The sequence below is a fragment of the Schistocerca nitens genome, chromosome 3 (assembly GCF_023898315.1).
Source record: "Schistocerca nitens isolate TAMUIC-IGC-003100 chromosome 3, iqSchNite1.1, whole genome shotgun sequence".
Classification (NCBI taxonomy): Eukaryota; Metazoa; Arthropoda; class Insecta; order Orthoptera; family Acrididae; genus Schistocerca; species Schistocerca nitens.
The window spans coordinates 699,067,117-699,087,398 of NC_064616.1; the positions used below are offsets into that span (position 1 = coordinate 699,067,117).

Below are 20,282 nucleotides of genomic sequence, written 5' to 3' on the forward strand. Positions count from 1 at the left end.
ATCTTCAAATGACAAAATGTAACAACAGTGAATTCCAAATAAAAAATGACAATCAATAAATAAATCCATAGCAGACGAAATACCTACATGCAAAACAAAAACGCTACAAAGTTATGCATGACCCTTATATTTTATTCACTGCACAATATGTCACTTAGCAGGGTGAAAAGAGACACCAGACAATAAACTGTAAATAAATCAAGCTGAAGAAAGTTTATTTTTAAGCTAACAATACCTTATGATGAGGCATTAAACTTCAGTTTACAACATCAACAGAAAACTGAAAAAAATCTAATGGCCCTAAAATTAAGGGAAGATCAAATAAGAACACAAAGCTGACTCGATTGCCATTCCTCTAAGCTAACATTGAACTTTATTAGACCTCTTTGAAGCAGTTGTGGGTGAAAGAGGCCTCCTATAAGCCAGTGTTTCTTGATTAGGCAACGGTCTTGTATCCCGGGTCACTTCAAAATTGATCCTAAGTTGATTTTGATTTCAAGGAATTTAACAAATGATGTTTCAATGTGTTTCTCTCTCTTTTTTTACATCTGTCACCATAGCTATGAACCACGTGTGAAGGACCTTTTTAGATGAAATAGCAAGACATTCGCTAAAGCCCACCACAATCCAATCATTTTCTTTTGAGGTATATTTTCAGACAGCTGATACACTCCTGTAATTGGTGGACCATTTCACATAATTGCTTTCTTCAACAGTTTCTTGCTCAGGGGTAGACTCTGAATCTGAGTGCAGCTCATACCATTTGTTGAATTTTCACCACTATCATCATCATCATTATCATCATCCTCAGGAGCAGGAAACCTTTTGGGACCAATGACCGTAGCAGTCTGGTCCCTTTAATCCCCCAAACCAACCAACCAGGAAACCTTTCTAGTATGATCAGAGGATTTAAAAGAAGGACATCAGAATTTTTCTCTTGCATTTGCCATTATGCACTGTCTTAACTCCCTAAGAAGTTTGGGAAGTGCCTCTTGGAAGAGAATACTGCTTTCCACCAGGACCTCTTTTCCATTTCTCCAAAATTTGATGCCAAGTTGATTTTAGAGGAGTGAAAAAGGCCACATCAAGAGGCTGATTAAGAGGTGTAGATTTGCTTGAGTAGGAAGATAAACACAGTGCCATTCTGATTGTATAGCTCTATAGCCTGTATTGACAAGTGAGATGATAAGTTGTCATAAAGAAGAAGTTATGGCTTTGTAAGTTTGAAGTACATGCTATGATTACTGTTTTTAACCAGTCTTGAAAACAATAGTAGTCAAACTAACCAGATGCACTTCCATTGTATCTGACAATTTTTGGCCCCCCAGTTGTGCAGTTGTCACAAATGTGTAAAGCCTCATGTACATTGTATTCTGGTAAAAGTACACCATTGCCTATACCCAAATACATTAGTGCCAATCAGTCATTTAGTAGGGTTCATTACAGTTTCAGGCTATATTTTCCCATGCTTCGTAGTGTCCTTCTTCCATCCAGGATCATTAAATAAATCAGTTTCATCATAGTTTGTAATAGTTGACGATGGCCCATCTTTTATGGTGTCTTCAAGCCTCATGAAATAAGTTTTCAATTTTTCAGGACTAACTGCAGCTCTGGATCTCTTAACATTTTGGCACATCCTTTCTGAGGAGTCCCCTGTGTGCCATTCCAGAAAACTATATGCTGAATTTTTTCCTGGAAAATTGTCCTTCAATATATAAATAGTTTCTGCCTTGGAATCCAAATATGCTTTAACTATACATCCTAAAACATAGGCATAAAGATGGTAGCCTCAATCAGCACACATTTTTAAGCATTGCAGAAGGTGATTTTCGCCTCTCCGTGCAGTATGGATTGGCCACCAATTTTCAGAGGTAGGCCTAGTGTATCTGATCCAATGCATTTCTGATGTCTAGGCAGCACTGACCTGGGAATTTTGTATTTCTCTGCTGCTTTTCTTAAATACAACTCTCTAAACATCTTATAGTGCTGCTGAGTTTCATCTGTTAAATATTCAACATAATGCTTACCTTTTAGGATAGGTTTGTAGGTTCTAGGAATTTTATTCCATATGGAGTCCAACAAACCCATAAATGTTATTTGAAATTAGATTCGGTTGTGTAATAACTAATACAAGGTGAATAATAAATGGGGCTGGTCTATAATTGTCCCTTTTCACTCTGACGAATGACAAAATTTTTCCTTAAACATGATTTTTAATTTATTAAAGCAAATCATGATGACATAGTGAATGAAACATTGCAGAAACTACGTATCATATCATACTGTAAATGAACGGATAACAGTAAAGGAATAAAATTAATATTTAAATTTTGTTGCAATAGTAAAAGTTTCTTGGTTCACCCAGAAATTAGGCTGTTACGCTGCTAATAGAAAATAAAAATGTATTGAAATAACTACAACAATATGACTACCAACTGAGTCAAATCAGCCAATAAATATTTGTGTCAAAAAATTGCAAATCTAAAATGTATTAAAATACCGTACACCTTTTCATGTAAAAATAATTTTACTTCAGTTTTTTACCTATTCACCCCTGTGTTCCTTTTCACCCATTCTATGGAACTATACTTATGCTAATTTGTTATTGTATGAAAATGCTTGTGTAATCATAACTTTGTAACGCTGACACAGTCTGTCACTATGTTTACATGCAACACATCTTCTGAAAGACGAAAACCGAATTTCGGAAACCGTGTTTGTATAGTCATGACTTGCTATTGACGTAGAAAGGATAATAATAGCTAATGTCGTTACACATCTTCCACTTAATAACAAGAAAACTGTACACTCTGGCTATTAATAAATCTATGAGTAATGGATCAAAATAACTCTCCGGCGAACCGATGAATATTTGACACTACTAAACTGAGGGGACGTACCATTTGTTACACATTCCTTGGTCATCTGTTAAATGCAGCAGTAGTATAAACAGTACAAGAATAATATGAAGATTCATGGAGAAGCATATTTATATCGAAAGTACTTGCCACTCAAAGATTGACAGAAGGTTGCTAGCACATCTTTGTCGGATAAACTTTGCCGTTATGGATAGAATTGATAGAATGGCGTGTCTGTGTTTTGGGACGTAAATTTTACCGGGAGAAGTAGGAGTAGTTTGTCAACAGTGGTGTGGGTGCGTTACGCGAAAGTGTCATGGCGTGGGTTATTACGTTTACACATAATTTGCTGACTGTACGGGTTTCGAATGCCGTACATATTTCGGTTGTATCAACCTTATGGCTAAAGTAAATTTGTTTAAAATTTTATATGTGAAAATGATTCTCGTTTTAAAATTTTAACCAGAAATTGAAGACACCTATCTCCAATTCTGTATGTGTGGGTTCGTGAAGTTCTTAACCAGACGATTTTAAATTCTTCCTGTCTATCGTTTGTAGTATAGTGCATCAAAGTTCAAAAGAAAGTGGAGATTAATGATGAAAAGTAGTGGACTGCAAAGGTAAAATTCCTCAGTTGTTTGGTACTCGGGAACCATAATGTGTGATGAATTCTCGAGAAAGGCCCTGAAAGTTGCAGTGGCATTGATATGTCAGACCATTGGATGGAATTCGATTATGAGCACGCCTCTGGAAATTATGATTGATCTTCTTCAGAGATATCTCGTGGAACTTGGTCGAGTCACTCACCGGTATGCAGAGCTCTGTAAGTATAGCCCTTACATCAAATGTTACCCATTATGTCACTTAAAAAGAAAATAGTAATAATCTGTCCAGCAGCATTTGCACTTCATAGTTTTATCTAACGTTGTTCTCGCTTTTGATAACATCACAGCTGGAATATTGTATTCAATATACAATGATAGCAACCAACTTCCACTCGTCTAACATGACAGTACCACTTGGAAACTACTTAAAAGTTTCATCACGTGTAACTTTAAGTAGTATATGGAACACATTTATTTCAGAGATAGTTGGGTCAGCTTGTAGATATAATTGTGTTCAAATATGTTCTGTTGGGCCTTTGATACCTAAAATAGTTCACATATTATTTACATCTGGAGAATTTGTTTAATCACAATGTGAGTAAACCATCAGAGGTTTCTGTTGTTTGACATGAACTTGCGAATGTATTTAATGGCACACAAAAAATATTTAACTTCAGACTTAACTGAAGTTTTCCAGAGATGACTGACTTGTGTGTCACAGGATTTGATTATTTAGGTTTCAGTTTCTTAAATTGCTACCTACATATAAACTTAACAATGTTCAGTCATATGTTGGAACACTATTACAACAAAAGCAGTCATTCAAAGTTGTGGAGATATCACAAGTAGTACCATTTTAGTGTTTGTTTAGCTTCTGCATGGCATGTACTATGACTGTTTCTGTACTGCAGGTTTTAATTGTCAAGTTGTGACTGTTAATATTCCCATATCCAAATGACAGCACACTCACAACTTGACACTGTATATGAGTGACAGCAGTTGAGTGAAGTGACAGTGTTATAATGAAGGCATTAGACAGTTTTTTTTTCAGGGGTGGCTAAAAGCCATACAGAGGCCTACTGCCTTCACTGCACTGCAGGGGCAGGGACATGTAAAGATAAAAAAAAGGATTCTGTGAAAGGTGTCTACATTTATGTAGTTTGTGCCACATGTGCTGTTAATATCGACACCTCAGCACCTATGCCGTGTTGAATATGTAGTTTCCATTAGTGGGCAATTCCTACATTGAGATGCAATTCAGAATTTTGTGGAAGCATGAAATAGGGTTAGTAGGATCAGGAAGTAAATATTTTTTTCTCCCATTAATTTGCTTGCATGAGCAAGATATGGTGACAAGGCAGTAACAACTGTATGTGTTATTTTCTTGAGTATGATCGTTTCTGAAGAAAGAACATCTGAAAATGCATTTTATTTATTTTTTACCTGATAGGGTAGTGAGACCTGTTGGGTGGTATTAATGGCTGTATAATCACAAAATGCTGTTGAGGAAGTATCTCCAGCATGTTGTGTTGCTCTCCTCCTGTATTGTTTAGGTTGTTCGAATATAATTTGTTGTGTGCAAGGAAATGTCAGTATGCTCAGGTTTCCGAAGAACACTGTACAAACTATAGGTAGATAGTCACTATGCCTACATTTCATACTTATAACACAGTTTTTTTACTGTTAATATTGTCTTTCTCAATGGGTGGGTAGATCACGTAACTAATGAGGAGGTATTGAATAGGATTGGGGAGAAGAGAAGTTTGTGGCACAACTTGACTAGAAGAAGGGTTCGGTTGGTAGGACATGTTTTGAGGCATCAAGGGATCACAAATTTAGCATTGGAGGGCAGCGTGGAGGGTAAAAATCGTAGAGGGAGACCAAGAGATCAATACACTAAGCAGATTCAGAAGGATGTAGGTTGCAGTAGGTACTGGGAGACGAAGAAGCTTGCACAGGATAGAGTAGCATGGAGAGCTGCATCAAACCAGTCTCAGGACTGAAGACTACAACAACAACAATGACTAATTAGCCCAAAATATTGTTCTGAAAACATTGTGCTAATGATTTGATTTATTCAAAATTAATCAACTCTTCTTACATTTGATACTGAAATTTCATCAACTCACAGCCAAACTGTTGTGTGTCAACCTGTCCTAGACATCAGGCTATGTACAGATCAGTATGTTACCACGTCCAAGATTTCATATTTACATTTGTTGGCTTAACCAACTGTCAAGCAAGCTATTGCATTCCATTCCAATGTAATGTAAGACTTTGGACCATACATACTACAGATCAGTCTGTCGCCATGATGTACATTCTAAAAACAAATATAGGGGCAAAAGGAATTTTGGCAGTGTTTTGTTCTCTTTCTGTTTGCATATGTGTGACCTTACATCACCACTATGTTACATGACAAAGCTGATGTTTGGTGTTAGTCTACAAACAGCATTCTTGTTAAGGTAGTCAAGTCTTGTGTTCCCCACATGATCCATGATTTATATCGTGTATGAAGCACGAAGCTGCTCAACAGATTCACAATCATTCCTCATAATATCCAAGTTCCAGTTTTCTGGATGCAATCTACAAATGTCCATGTTCTTTTCCTGTGATACTGTTCTCGGTAATCTGTTTCTGCCCAACATACCTTTAGTTTTTTTCCATATATTATTTCCTTTTAGTTTTCATAAAAATACTTTCATATAATCTCGCATACTTCAGTAATATTGCATATCAATGCCAGAGAAGTCTACAGATAGACCTTCTAAAGTGACTCCTTAGATCTATTCTTCTGTTTGGCTGTTTATTGCTACAAGCTTAGAATCTATAGGTTGTATTAAAATCAGAACTGAAGCTTAACAGATAAGTGAAAGAATCAGAAATATATTGTTTCATAACATACAAGACAAATGAGTGATTTATTGTACAGAAACTCGCCAAAATTAGGCTTGTAAGTCCCTACTATACTAAATTCTAGTTTTAGGGAATTTGGTTTGGACAATCTGACTATAATACATTGCTTAATATCACACACTAAATGAAAACTGAAAAACTGCTCGAACAGTCCCCGGGTATACTACTGGTTCATAGTGTCCAACACATAGTGGACACTATGAACCGGCAGTTTACCCGTGGACTGTTCGAGCAACAAATACACCAGGAGAAACTGAAGAACCACAACTGAAAAACTGTTAAGCACTTTCTGTGTAGGTTTACATATCTCTGTTCATTTTGCTGTATCCTGCGCAAATAACAATATTACCATTTTTGTACTGAGTAATAGTGCTTTTGGCTTAGTGTGCAGTGCAGTTTTATCTTCACCAAACTACTTTTATTTATATTTTTACTTTATATGTGACTGATTGCAGTTCATACAGTAAACACTTTTTAATGCCCGTGTTAACATAATTAAATATAGAACTGAGTGAAAATTCCAATAGTCTGCTGCAGCTGTATTTATTCAAGTCAGTTATATTTATTTATTTAGTGTTGGTCCTGTGACATCTTGTACAGATATAGGACAGGTCAATAAATGATACAGAAAGTTAAAAAATTACACACACACACACACACACACACACACACACACACACACTCTTACATGTACAACTAGTACACTTTGATAAACAAATAATTGCCATAATTTGTTTATTAATTTAACATTATAAAATTCTGTTTCATTCTGAGAAGCATTCATTTACAGAGTAGAAACTGTGGTCCATCAGAAATGACTTCAGTTTTTTCTTGAACAAGCTGTTTTCCTTTACCAACTTGGTGTTGTTAGGAAGGTGGTTATACAGTTGTGTTCCTCTATGAAGGACACTTTTCTGGTAGGCTGATGTTCTGGCATATGAGACATGAATGTTATTGCCATTTCTTGTTGTGTAATTGTGCACAGAGCTTTTCAGCTGATAGGCATTGGAGGTTCTTAAATATTCTCTTAAAAAAACTATTGTTTCAAATATATATAGGCATGGAAGGTTCAGTATCTTTAGAGTAGGAAAAAGAGAGCAACTTGAACCTTGCCTCTTTATGTTGCAGATGATTATGATAGCTTGTTTCTGGGTTTTGAAAACAGATTGACTACAGGGTGCATACAGCCTGTTTCGCAACTTTTAAGTTGCATCCTATGGGGTATATAAACGATAGGCCTATGTCATATGGTGTGGGGAGTAGTTACAGAATGTCACAGAGTAACTGTTCGTGTGACTAGGTGAAGATCTCAGCCCTCCTCAATTGATAAAAAAGCTATCATCAAGTGATAAAAAAAAAGTCATCTATGATGTTGTCGTGTCTGTGATAAAATCACGAACTGTCACCACTTTACTGGTTAAAATATGTTCTTGTCAGCCAATGTTTTTAAAATTATTAGTTTTCCATTATAATTTGTTACAAATCTTCATTTTCGTGTATGTTTGTATATGTAGAGGGACAGAACACTTAGTATATTCAGAAGTTTATTGATATATGTAAAAATAATATACAGCTTCATTGTTAGTATGTGATAGTGGTACTCGATGAAAACTTGGTTGTGGTGACAGTGGCCTGTGGCATAGTCAAAGGGCTAGGTTAGGTTGAAAGTTGTATGTTGATAAATCCTGAAAATATATATCAGAGATAAAGTTGGTTGTAAAAGGTTTATCTGTACTACAACTTGGCTCCATTCACTCAGTATTTAATGCAATTCCATTCATTCAATATTTAACACAGTTATCATTATAAATAACCAAAATTTCAGAAAACAGGCAAATCTCTGATAAGTAGTTAGGCTTATAGTGAACATATGGCACACAACTGTGAATAATACAAGGGAGATGGGGGTGGGGCACAAGGAGGCATAATATAATCACTCAGTTTCATATTCCAGGTACTACCTGTTACAAGTATTGCTGCTATTTCTGTATGTAATCTATTCACATATTACCACATTGCTTCCTTGAGTCAATTTTTGTAGCCTATTGGGTGGCTTTGTGGTAGTAATTGGTCAATTATGCAAAGTTTAACAAGATTAGGGGTCAGTAGCTTTATCTTTTGCTTGCCATTCAGCCTGTAATGAACAATAAAGGTAGACATGCAATACTCACATTGTATTTGACATTGTAAAAGCCAACTGACTGCATACCCTTATGAATTGTTAGTTAAACTTATTGTAATGGTGTTTTGTTAGTGCATTTCCAAGCAGAAAACCACAAACATATGCATGTTCCCTTTCTAGCACCCAGCCAAAATTTCTAGTCTTGTGACTTGCATGCACAGCACATTAATCAACAACTGCTAAACTAATTAGGTACACAACTGTTTGGTTTTTTCTTCTAAAAATCCCATTTAAAATGAATTTACACATAACCGACTTCACTTTCCAGTAACAGATGTATTCAGACAACATTTTAAAAGTTGCCAAGTGGTATATTTTAAATAAGCAAAACATCGCATTTTTTTACTTGTCTTTACATCGTTAGAGAGAGAGAGAGAGAGAGAGAGAGAGTGAGTGGGGGAGGGGGGGGGTTGGAATGTCTGTTCTCAGGGCTCAGTGGCTCAGGTACCTGTATGGTCCATCCCTATTTAGGTTTTCTATGGCTTCCAGACATTGTTTAATGCCAGTACCAGGGTGGTTCCTTTGAATATTATATGACCAATCTCTTTGTCAATTATTGCCCAAACTGAGTTTGTGCCCCTTCATACTAAAATTTCTTGTCCCTCACTTTGTTTCTGTTTTTCAAAGAAAGTTTTTTTCCTCTGTTTTTCAGCTTAAGCAACAGAGATGCATTTTACACATTTTTGGAAAAAAATTTAAAATGCTGTATCTTTGGAACAGTTCTAGATATTTTGTTAATTTCTTTATTTGAAAGCTAATTACTTTATGATTACAATGATATCCTCAGTTTGGCCGTATGCGTCAAAGTTCTTTTGCTATAGCCTTACGATTTTTTTTTTTTTCAAATTAAAAAAAAAGTGTTTCAAAAATGCCTCCCAAAAATTTTGGTTTCATACTGTTGACTAGTACCGTATAGTATTATATTCACAGAAAAGGAGAACTTCCACTTTTAAGTTGAACAGGTTTTATAACCAATTGAAAATTTTGCCTTACATCAAACTAGTTTCCATTACCACATTATCAAACAACAGGCTCATGAAACAAGAAGTTAGTTTTATTTTATATTGAATTTGGTTTGTTCCGAAAGATGAACAAGAGACACATTTTCAAACATGTTAAATGATTCCAAAATATATGTGAAAATTGGAAAAACTTACAGGTTCTGAAGCATACAAGTTAAGTGCACTCTGCTTAGAACTGAAATTAGCTATTCAGTGAACTAAAATGTGTTCCACTGCTTCAGTATCATCCTAGATATTGAGTGATGCCTTCTTGTTGAGCCAGTAGGAACTGGGGCACTCACTCACAATCTGTAAAACATTATGAACCGGAAGCGAGCACTGATGGTGGTGGTGTTGGCTTGCAGCTGGAAATTTATATCAAGTAGCTGGTCTGTATGGTAGTTGACAACAATTTAATTTAACTTTATTTTAAATTTTAATTTAACCCCAAATTGATGTCTATAATCTCTTCAACCCACCAGTCGCAGTCATACTCACAAGCCACAAACAGCCCTTTCCACAGGATGTGAATCTGAATCATCTCCTGCTGTTTTTGAGGTGTTAGCCTACAAATGAAATTTCTTCTTTCTTGCTCTTTAAAGTGTGTGCAATATAAGTTCACCCATCACTTAAGAGTCCAGAAATGGGTCTTCTGATTTCTTTTCATAGGTGTAGTTTGGTTGGATCATTCTTCTTTTTCTGCTGGCAGGATCCTTCAGTTTCTTTTGTGGACAAAAGAATGAGAGCTGTAGATGTGTACAATTTCACCACTCTTGTGAAATCCTTGGTGTTCTGAATTGCAGATGTACATTGGCTGGAAAGAATATGTTTTGTAGCATGGTGCTTCAACAGGCCGCCTACAGCATCACAAGGCCGTTCTCATGTTTAGTAGTACTAGGTACCCTCTCCATTGGCACAAGCAACTTAGTACAAACAGGTGGTAACAGTTTTTGAAGTGACTAAGAACATTATCGGAAATAATGATGAACTCTTGTGCCTGTGACTGCAGTTGAAGGATTTTGCACATGCGTGTGCTGAGTCATGTCCTGTGTCATTAGTTATAACTGCAGTACTTGTGGTCTTTTTTTTTTGAAAATATGTCACTACTGTAAAAATTGAAACTTGTTCATTACCCCAGTAATTCCCTTTCACATCTTGTGGGAGAATCATGGACTAGTTCTCAACAAAATCACATTGAAGAACACAGTTCTTCAGCCTGTCCACATACCTTTGCTTTTGCCATGTGTTGTTGTTGCAGTTTCTTTAGATGTTTGTGTGTTAACTGTTTTGACTCTGTTTCCTAAGTCCATCAATGAAACTGTCAGTGGCAACAGTTTACTTAATTTATTTTCCTACCACATTGCATATGTAACTTCTGAAGAGTTACCTCCCACATATTCCAGATACTGTGTCTAAAGGTCATCTGCTTTACACAACCAGCCAAGGTCTCATATGTCACATATTCATGTAAGTTCTTCTAAGTTATCACACAAAGTTCAAAATTTGCACACTACACACACAGACAGACATCTCTAGGTGAGTGTGGAACCACCCACTATGGTTGTAGTGCATAAAATTTTGAGTTTCCAATTGGTACTGTTGAATATTCTTTCTTGTATATGACAAAAGTTTATCTAATACTGTGAGTCATGTGCCTTTTCACTTTCACCATTTTTTGTCCTTCAACTGTTATAGTTTTTTTGTGCACTTTGGTGACAATAGTCCCATTTATCTACCAGATAAAATGACTGTGCTATTTAAACATGTACTTCTTCTACAGGATAAGCATAATAGAGATCTGATCTTTCAAACACTCCTTTTACAGATCTCACATTTCTTCAGTTGTCCCCCATATATTTTGCTGATGGAGTATGGTGCAAAATTGCTTTCTTTGAAAATTACTCTTGGCTGATAGTTAAAACTTTTTCATTGTAAGATGCACGTGATTCAACAGCCGAACTGAAGTTTGAGAAAGATAATGTGGAAGCTTCCCGTGATTAATTTTTTTCTGAAGATGGAATTTCTACTTTAAAGTCAGTGGTCACTTATGCTTTGGTGTACTCCCCCACAGATTCAGTAATTTCTCTGCACTTTGTTGATGAACAGAGCTTATGACTTGACTTCATTAACCACAGTTTCTTAATAGTACTAGCACCTACCTCTGTAGCTGACCGATTCAGGGAATGTAATTCTTCCTCTTTGGCAGCTTGTGTCTCAAACCAGGTACTTTTTTGGACAAAGTAAAAAAAAAAAAAAAAAAAAAGGTTTTTTCCTTTTACTTTGTGTTGAATTTTAAAATGTGCTAAATTCAATAACATCTGAGACTGTGGAGGTAACCCCATGCCTGAGTTGATATGGGTTGTGTGACAGCAGATATTGTAAGTGAATTTATGAGTTGCAAAATAGCTCTAAAATTGATAATATGTTGTATAGATTAGAAACAAAAAGCAGCAGTTTCTTATCTTGCAGAGCATACGCTTCATTGTAGGGAAAATTTGTTTATCAGTGCATATGCGTAATAGTTCTGTAGCAAGTCTGAGAGTGTGGCTGATGCCAACTGATTAAATGACTTTGTAAAATATGGAAATATTTAACCTACCAGTATCGTCCATCCCTTTTGACTCTTGATGCATATGAATGATGGAAATAAGCCCAGTTGAAATCCAATGTGCATAAAATATGCACCAAAATAAAATTACAGTAAAAGTTATTCTCATAATGTCACATTTGTGTGTATACTTCACTTGTGCATTACTTACCTGAGTAAGGTTTTAATGAGTATGTACTTTACCTTTGACTCAGCCTGATAATGGAAATGCCAATAGATATTGAACGCTCTATCTTGTTTCTGAAGAGGTGGGGGGAATAAAGGGCCAGTATACCTATCCTTTACATGCATTTTGGTGTTATTTAAGGAAGCCCTGAGACCATTGGGTAACCATTTGATGTTGTCAGTCATCAAGTACAGTATGGATTTCTTGACTTTAATATGGACTCTAATATACATGATATGTGCATTGTGTATTTTACATACAAAATGTGTAATCCCCCTACATTTCTTTCAGAATTTGAAGTGATAAATTTTTTGTGTCAACTCTCACTTATTGTTTCCAAACACGTGGTTTAACTTTACAACTTAATACCTTGTTATCTTCAGGAGTTTGTAGCAAATCTGTATCCTAAATAAAATTGCACTGTAGTCTGCCCCTTGTTGTTGTGTTACTTGCAACTAATTGTTCTAACTGTGTCCTTCCCACTCATTCTAATAAAAAATGCTCATGTGGGGATATTTTCCGTACATTATTTCCTGAAGAATATTATCAAAACTTCTTTGGTTTATAAGTACATATAATGTATTTTTACTGCAGTGTCACTGCCCGGTCTTATGTATTTTTCATTTGCCTAAAGTACTGTTTACAGACAGCTACTTGCCAGCTTTAATTTGTTCACGCTTCCATCTTAAATTTGTTTATCCCTTTTTATAAGAATATGGTGCTGTACCACAATCCACGTCTATGTGCATACTCATTGTGAAGTATCCATTCAACTGTAGAATAAGACACTGCTTGAAAAATATGTAATAAAGTTATTTTTTGGGAACTTGAGACAGCTTCTTGCTTAAATTAACAGTATGTAATTAGTACATAAGAGGCCAGTTGTATTTGTCAGAAATATGAACAAGAGCTTCAGAGTACCAGCATAAAATTGTGAGATACCATTCTGAAAATGAGGAACGATGATAAAAATATCCCTGGAGTTCACTGACATAGCCCAACCATGCAAAGTATGTTTGGTGATGAAGGTAGCTCTGTGTTTCAGATGAAATAATATGAAGCTGTGTGTATACAGTACTTTAAACAAATGAAAAATAAAACAAAATTTATAAGCTCAGAGGTATTCAAATAGCAAAAACATCAAGCACTTCTCAGGCTACTTCAATTTTATTTTCATTGTGTTGCAATTTCTTGCATTGGTTCCTTCATTTAAAATGGAATTAGCGTGACCTACATTTATTGGACACATACACACTTAAAAGTTGTTGCAGTATTTCTTGTGTGAATTACTATGTAAGTTATTGGGCAGAAAAGAAAATTGTAATACCACTTGTCAGCTTTGACTCATGACATCATCAATATGGTGGACACCCCTGTTTAAAGTGTATACAATATGGCATCCATAACATCCTTATTACAAACATGGACAGACACAAATAATATGAGAAATATTTAATTGCAGAAAAACAGTGAACATAATGAGACAGCTGTGGAGATTAGTGGTTTTTGTGTAGGCAAACTAAATATATGATAGTGCTAATAATGCAGGCATGCCAAAACAAATATTAATGCGGAAATCAAGCAAACATAGTCGTCAACAATCATTGAAACCAAAACAGAAAAAAGCTATTATTGGAAATTTCCCTTGACCCATATAGCTCAGACAAAGTTCGCAATACCACGAACCCATTCATAGCTCCAAAATGGGATGCCGGAAATTTCATTCATGCTATATAGCTAAAATGAAGTTCACAGTACCACCAAAACAAAACTCGCTCATATAAGTGATATCAAAAGCATGACCTCGACAACGTAGGTAAAACAGACTCCCCAATACCTACCAACCATAGTCCAACATAATTACCAATCCCTAAAACATAACTCAAAAATTCATAAGAAAAGCATTAACACCATTATTGGTGTACAAGAAACACTCAATTATGTGCGCACGCGCCCACACACACACACACACACACACACTCTCTCTCTCTCTATATACTATATAGCTTCTCCATGAATGTAATTCTTCACATACTTGGCAATTGAAGTGAAAAACTGTAGAAATGATCAACACGTCCCCGCTCATTGTACCGTGCAGGGAACTACTCGCGAAGTTTTTCATTTTACCTGTAACCAACAAAAACGAAACATAAAATTAAATATCGAACCACAATCAACATACCACACCAATAATTCCAAATCCAATAACTGCCTGTAAATGCCAACATCAGAATACCTCACTAATAAAGTGCCACAAATTCTTCTAATATTATTCTCCAAACAGCACTCACACAGTCCAGTGACTCACTATATTTCTCACAAACAATTTGTAAACACAAGCAGCTCACACCAGATAGTGCCAATTCAAACTCCAACACGCCTCAAACATGGTCCATTTTCAAATACACCAGGTGTTCCAAAAAGAAGTAAAAAGGAAACCTCAAATTTTGTGCTGTGACTAGAGTTTTACTGAGGCAGGTGTGGAACTGATGAATAGCCCATACATTATATTTTGACATCATTTAATAATTTTATGTTTATAGACCCCTAACTGTTATTCCATTGTGTCTTAATTTTTCTTCCTTTATTATTAATATTGTATCAAGCTGTAACTATCATACAATTTGTCAGTATACGATAATTATGAGGCCATGTAAACAAGTTCAGGTATTTGTAGTACATGTTCTTGGGTACAAGGGAGTAGGTGATGTAAATTGTTAATTTCAATAAGTGCGTGAAAAATTCTCATGCACTACATTGACAGTTATTCAAGGCATTAAGCAGCTTTACATGCATGTATGCCAGTGAGTAATGAGCAGGCAAAACAGCTTGCTGCTGGTATTGAAAAGCTTTTTTGTCGTGATTGGAGTATGGTTGCATGATATACTAGGCAGCATGTTGAAAATCTCAGAGTAATTGAATTGTGAAGAAATATGGTGGGCCCTTTGGGAGTACAAAACTAGTCAATTTAAAAGTTGTGTGCAGAGGGCCAGAAAGTCCTGTGGTCTGACATATGATGGTGCAACATGCATATTAGTATCAGTAATTTATTTGACCTAGAAATATTTTACAATGATATAAGATTAGATCAATTAGCATAATACAAGGAAAAAGTTACAATAATTTAAGGAATAGAGGTAACAACTCACCTATTAGTGGAGATGCTGATTCGTCACTAGGCACATAAAGAAGACCGAGAAACTTGCTACTTTCAGGATGGATTCTTCCCCTGAGCTAGAGTACACATACATACACATACTGGAAAATGTAACTGGCATAGTCCATATCAATTGAGGCAGGCTAGGAAAAAATCTTACCTTCATGTCTCGGATGTTATTGAATTCAGCATAACGTAAAGTGAAGGACTAAGTAAGGAACACACATTTTTGTTTTTTCTCCAAAAAAATTTCTGCGCAGAGATACATCCCTCCAAAGATGACACTGTGCATACTTTTTTTAAGCTGTGAATTTAAGAAAAAAATTTCAAATGCTGTATCTCTGCAACAGCTCTAGATATTTTGTTGTTTCTTTTTATTTGAAAGATAATTGCTTTATGATTACAAAGAAATCCTCCATTTGGAATTATCTGTCAAAGTTCTTTTACTATAGCATGCTGAACTTTTTCATAATTTATGGATTTTTTTTTTTTCAAAAACGCCAATCATAAAATTTGGATTTTTTTTCTGTTGATTAGTACAATATGGTTCTACATTTCCTGAAAAGGAGAGCTTCCACTTTTAGGTGAAACAGGTTTTATAAACAATTGAATTTTTTGCCATACATATAACCTGTTTTATTACCTTATTATCGCATAACAGATCAAAACCTAGCCTTATTATCATAATTTTAGTTTTGAAAGATGAATAAGAGACTCATTTTTCAAGCATTTTAAATGGTTCCAAAATATATGTGAAAGGTCCAAGGTTTCAATTTATACAACTTCTGTGCACTCTATTTTGTACTGAACTCAGCCAATCGATGAACTAAAAATGTGTTTCACTGCTTCAGTATATCCCTTTGATATAGTGTGATGCCTTCCTGTTGAACCAATAGGAACTGGAGCACTTACAATCTTAAAAACATTGTGAACAGGAAATGAGCAGTGACGGCATTGTTGCTTCCATCAACTGGAAACCCATAACCAGCAGCTGGTCCATGTTGTAGCATAAAGTTCATGACAATTTCATTTAACTCATAACTGATGTCTATAATCTGTGCAATCCACCAGTCACAGTCATACACACACGCCACAAACATCTCCCTTTTCAGGTTGTGAATGTAAATATTATCCTGCTGTTTCTGAGGTGTTGGTTGAATGAACAAATTTCTTCTTTCTTGCTCTTTAAAGTGCATGCAATATTAGTTCGCCCACCGCTTTGAGTCCAAAGTCTTCTGAATTCCTTTCACAGGAGTAGTTTATTTGCACCATTCTTCTTTTTTCTTTTCACAGAATTGTTCGATTTCCTCTTTGGACAGAAGAATGAGGGCTGTGGATGAGTAAGATTACATGACTCTCGTAAAATCCTCACCATTCTGAATCACAGCTGTATTTGGTCTGGAAAGATTATGTTTTGTAGCATGGTGCTTCAGCAGGCCTCTTACACCATCACAAGGCTCCTTCCCATGACCAGTAGCACTGTATACACTGTATACCCAGTCAGTTGGCACAAGCGACTTACTCAATTCAAACAGCTAATAACGATTTTTAAAATGACTAGGAGCACCATCAGAAATGATGATGATCTTCTCTGCCCTTGTTTGTAGTGAAGAATTTTGCGCATTGCTAGCAAAGCTTGTGCTGTCATGCCCTGTGTCATCACTTACAAGTGCACCACTTGAGGTCTTGTTTTGAAAATATGTCACTCCTGTAAAAATTGAAACCTGGTCATTACTCCCACTTGTTGTGGGAGAATTACAGATCAGTTCTCAGCAAAATCACAGTGAAGCACTAAACATAGTTCTTCAGCCTGTACACACCCTTTCACTTCTGCAATGAGTTGTTGTTACAATTTCTTCAGATGCTGGTGTGTTACTGCTTTCACTGACCATTTACCAAGTTCGTCAATGAAACTGTCAAAGGCAACAGTTTTCTTAGCTAGTTTTATTTTCTTCCCATGTCACATGTGTAATTTCTACAGAGTTATCTGCTATGTCTTCCATGCCAAGTGTCTGTAAATATAATTCTCCCTTTCCAGAGCAGTCACCACATTACTGAAACAAACAAGTCTCTTGCTTTATGTCACAGACCACTAATGACTTCACACGCCCAATCAGGCTGTCATATTCCACGTGCTCCAGTAAGTTTTTCGAAGTTACCACACAAAGTTCAAAATTTGAGTAGCACACACATAAACAGACATCTCTGGGTGGATGTGGAACTACCCACTTAAGTCATAGTGCATAAAATTTTGATTTTCCAATATGTGAAGTTGTATAGTTGCTCTTATAAATTGCAAAAGTTTCTTTAACAACTGTTACAGTTATAGTGTCTTTTTTGTTGGCACTCTGGTGAGAACAGTCCCATTTATCTTCCAGATAAAATAACTGCACTATTTGAACTTGAGCTGCTTCTACAGGATGACCATAATAGGGGTCTGGTCTTCCAAAGACTCCTTTTACAGACCTCACATTTCTTGATTTGTCTACCATATACTGATGGAACTTGGTTCAAAATTGTTTTCTTTGAAAATGTCTCTGGAATAATAGTTAAAACTTGCACCTATTCACTGCAGGATGTGCAATATTCAACAGCTGAATTGATATTTGTGAAAAATTCCTGGCAAGAGGTGCAAGAGTGCTTTGGTCCATTTTCTTCTGAAGATGGAATTTCTACTTTGAAGAGTGTGGTCAGTTTTGCTGTAGTGTATTCATCCATAGCTTTAGTAATTTCTCTATGCTTTCTTGATGTACAGAGCTTATGACTCAACTTCACTGACCACGGTTTCTTAATACGACTAACTGTCGTTAACCAATTCAGGACATTTAATTCTTCCTCTATTGATGCAAAATCTGCATCATCTGCACCATGGCAGGCCTCATCTTGTTCAGATACTATCATGGTTATTACTCTGTCAAAACATTTAGAACACACAAAGTTGTCACTTGAAACATCTTCACTTTGAAACAGAGTCTTCAAATCAGGACACTTATTCCCAACCTGAACAATGTCTGTTTTATTGGATATGCAGATAGTCAGCACACTTCACTCTCCTGTGGCCCCAGTCAGAAGACATTTCAGACAGCCCTTTTCACAAAACACACTGTAATTGTGTCAACTGAAAGTTCGTCATGGAAACACAGAACTCACTGGATGGTCTCGAATTTCTTAGAAGCCTCTTCAGTAAACAAATTAGCACTGAACAACTACAGTACAGAAACCTGACAAGAAACTACAACAGTGTATAAGAAATATCCGCAACAATGAAAGTGAAAAGAAATAACTACAACAAAGAAAGTGATAAGAAATAACTGCAACAAAGACATTAGAAATAAACATTGTAACAAAGAAATTAGTAAGAAACAACTTCAGTGTAGACATACATTACCCTTAGAAGTGGGGGGGGGGGGGGGGGCAGACCTGTCCGACTTAAAAATGGAAAATCTACTTTACAGATAATATAGTACTACATGGTACTAGTCAGCAGAAAAAAATCAAACTTTTCTGAATTGCGTTTTCAAAAAAACATATGTTTTCTGTAAATCATAAAAAAATTCAAAAGGCAACAGTAAAAGCACTTTTGATAGATATGTCCAAACAGAGGATACCATTGCAACCATAAATCATCTTTCAAATAAATAAATAAATAAAAACCTCTAACAAAATATATAGAACTGTAAAAGAGATACAGCATTTTCAAATTTTTTCAGAAATTTGCATCTTCAAAATGGGGTTCGCAGTGTCCTCTTTGGAGGCCTGTATCTTGGGCCAGGAATTTTTTTGGAGAAAACAAAAAAATATGTGTTTCTTACTTTCTCGTGAATTTTAACATATGTTGAATTCAACAACATCCACGACTATGAAGGTAACTCCCCTGCCTGAAGTGATACGAATTATGCCAACTGGATTGATTAAAAAAATAAATCTACTCACCAAGTGACAGCAAGAGAGAACACACATAAAAGTTGAGCAAATGTGCAAACTTTCAGACCCAATGGCTCCTTTGGCAGAATAGTTGAAGAGGAAGGAAGAGGGATCAAAGAAAAGGGCTGGCAAGGTTTAGCAAACGGCAAGAGTTACAGAAAAGTCACCCACAACCCCAGACTAGGGGAGATGGGATGAGAAGGTAGGTTGTGGGTGAATTTTCTGCAATCCTCCCCATTTTTTAAACCTCACCAGTCCTTTTCCTTCATCCCTCTTCCTTCCCTTTCAACTCTTATACCAGAAGAAGGAGCTCCTAAAGCTTGTATATTTCCTTAACTCTTATGTGTTTTCTCCTACTACCATTTGGTGAGTAGATTTTTTGTGTATCTGGTTATATTAAACACATACTTGAGTCACATATGCAGACATATTAATTGACATGTATGTTTGATGATGAGAGGACAGAACAGGTAGTTTACTGTGGCCCTGTTGGAGGGACCATCCGGCCATTTTCCTGAAGTGATTCAGAAAAGCCGTAAGAAACCTAAATCAGGATGGCGCGATTCCAAATCTGAAGCCGTTTAATTTTCCCTGTGTGTGACAAACCAGCTAGAAAATTTCTTATTCCACACACTCTATCCTATGAAAGAAGCTACATTCAAGAACTGTCCCTTGACTATGACAAAACCATTCTCTGCTTCAGGCTTCCTCCCAGACATGCTACTCGAGTGGGATCCATGAGTGTCACTGTGAACTAGGGCAAAGTGGAAGACCGTAATTTGCCGACTGAAATCTCATGCTTCATCCATAAGGGTTGCTCAGATAGTAGAGAATTGTGTGTGAAAGACACACATTGGACTTAAAG

At 36.1% G+C, this 20,282-nt stretch overlaps 1 protein-coding gene across 2 annotated transcripts in view; it reads left to right on the forward strand.

The window, feature by feature from the left end:
• The first annotated feature begins 3,058 nt into the window (after positions 1 to 3,058).
• Positions 3,059 to 20,282, forward strand: part of LOC126248672 (transcription initiation factor TFIID subunit 3) — a 324,519-nt gene continuing 307,295 nt past the window's right edge. For both annotated transcript variants that reach the window (XM_049949903.1, XM_049949904.1), the window contains exon 1: positions 3,059 to 3,681. In XM_049949903.1, coding sequence (XP_049805860.1) covers positions 3,516 to 3,681 — 166 coding nt within the window. In that variant the 5' untranslated portion in view covers positions 3,059 to 3,515. The remainder of the gene's footprint in view (positions 3,682 to 20,282) is intronic.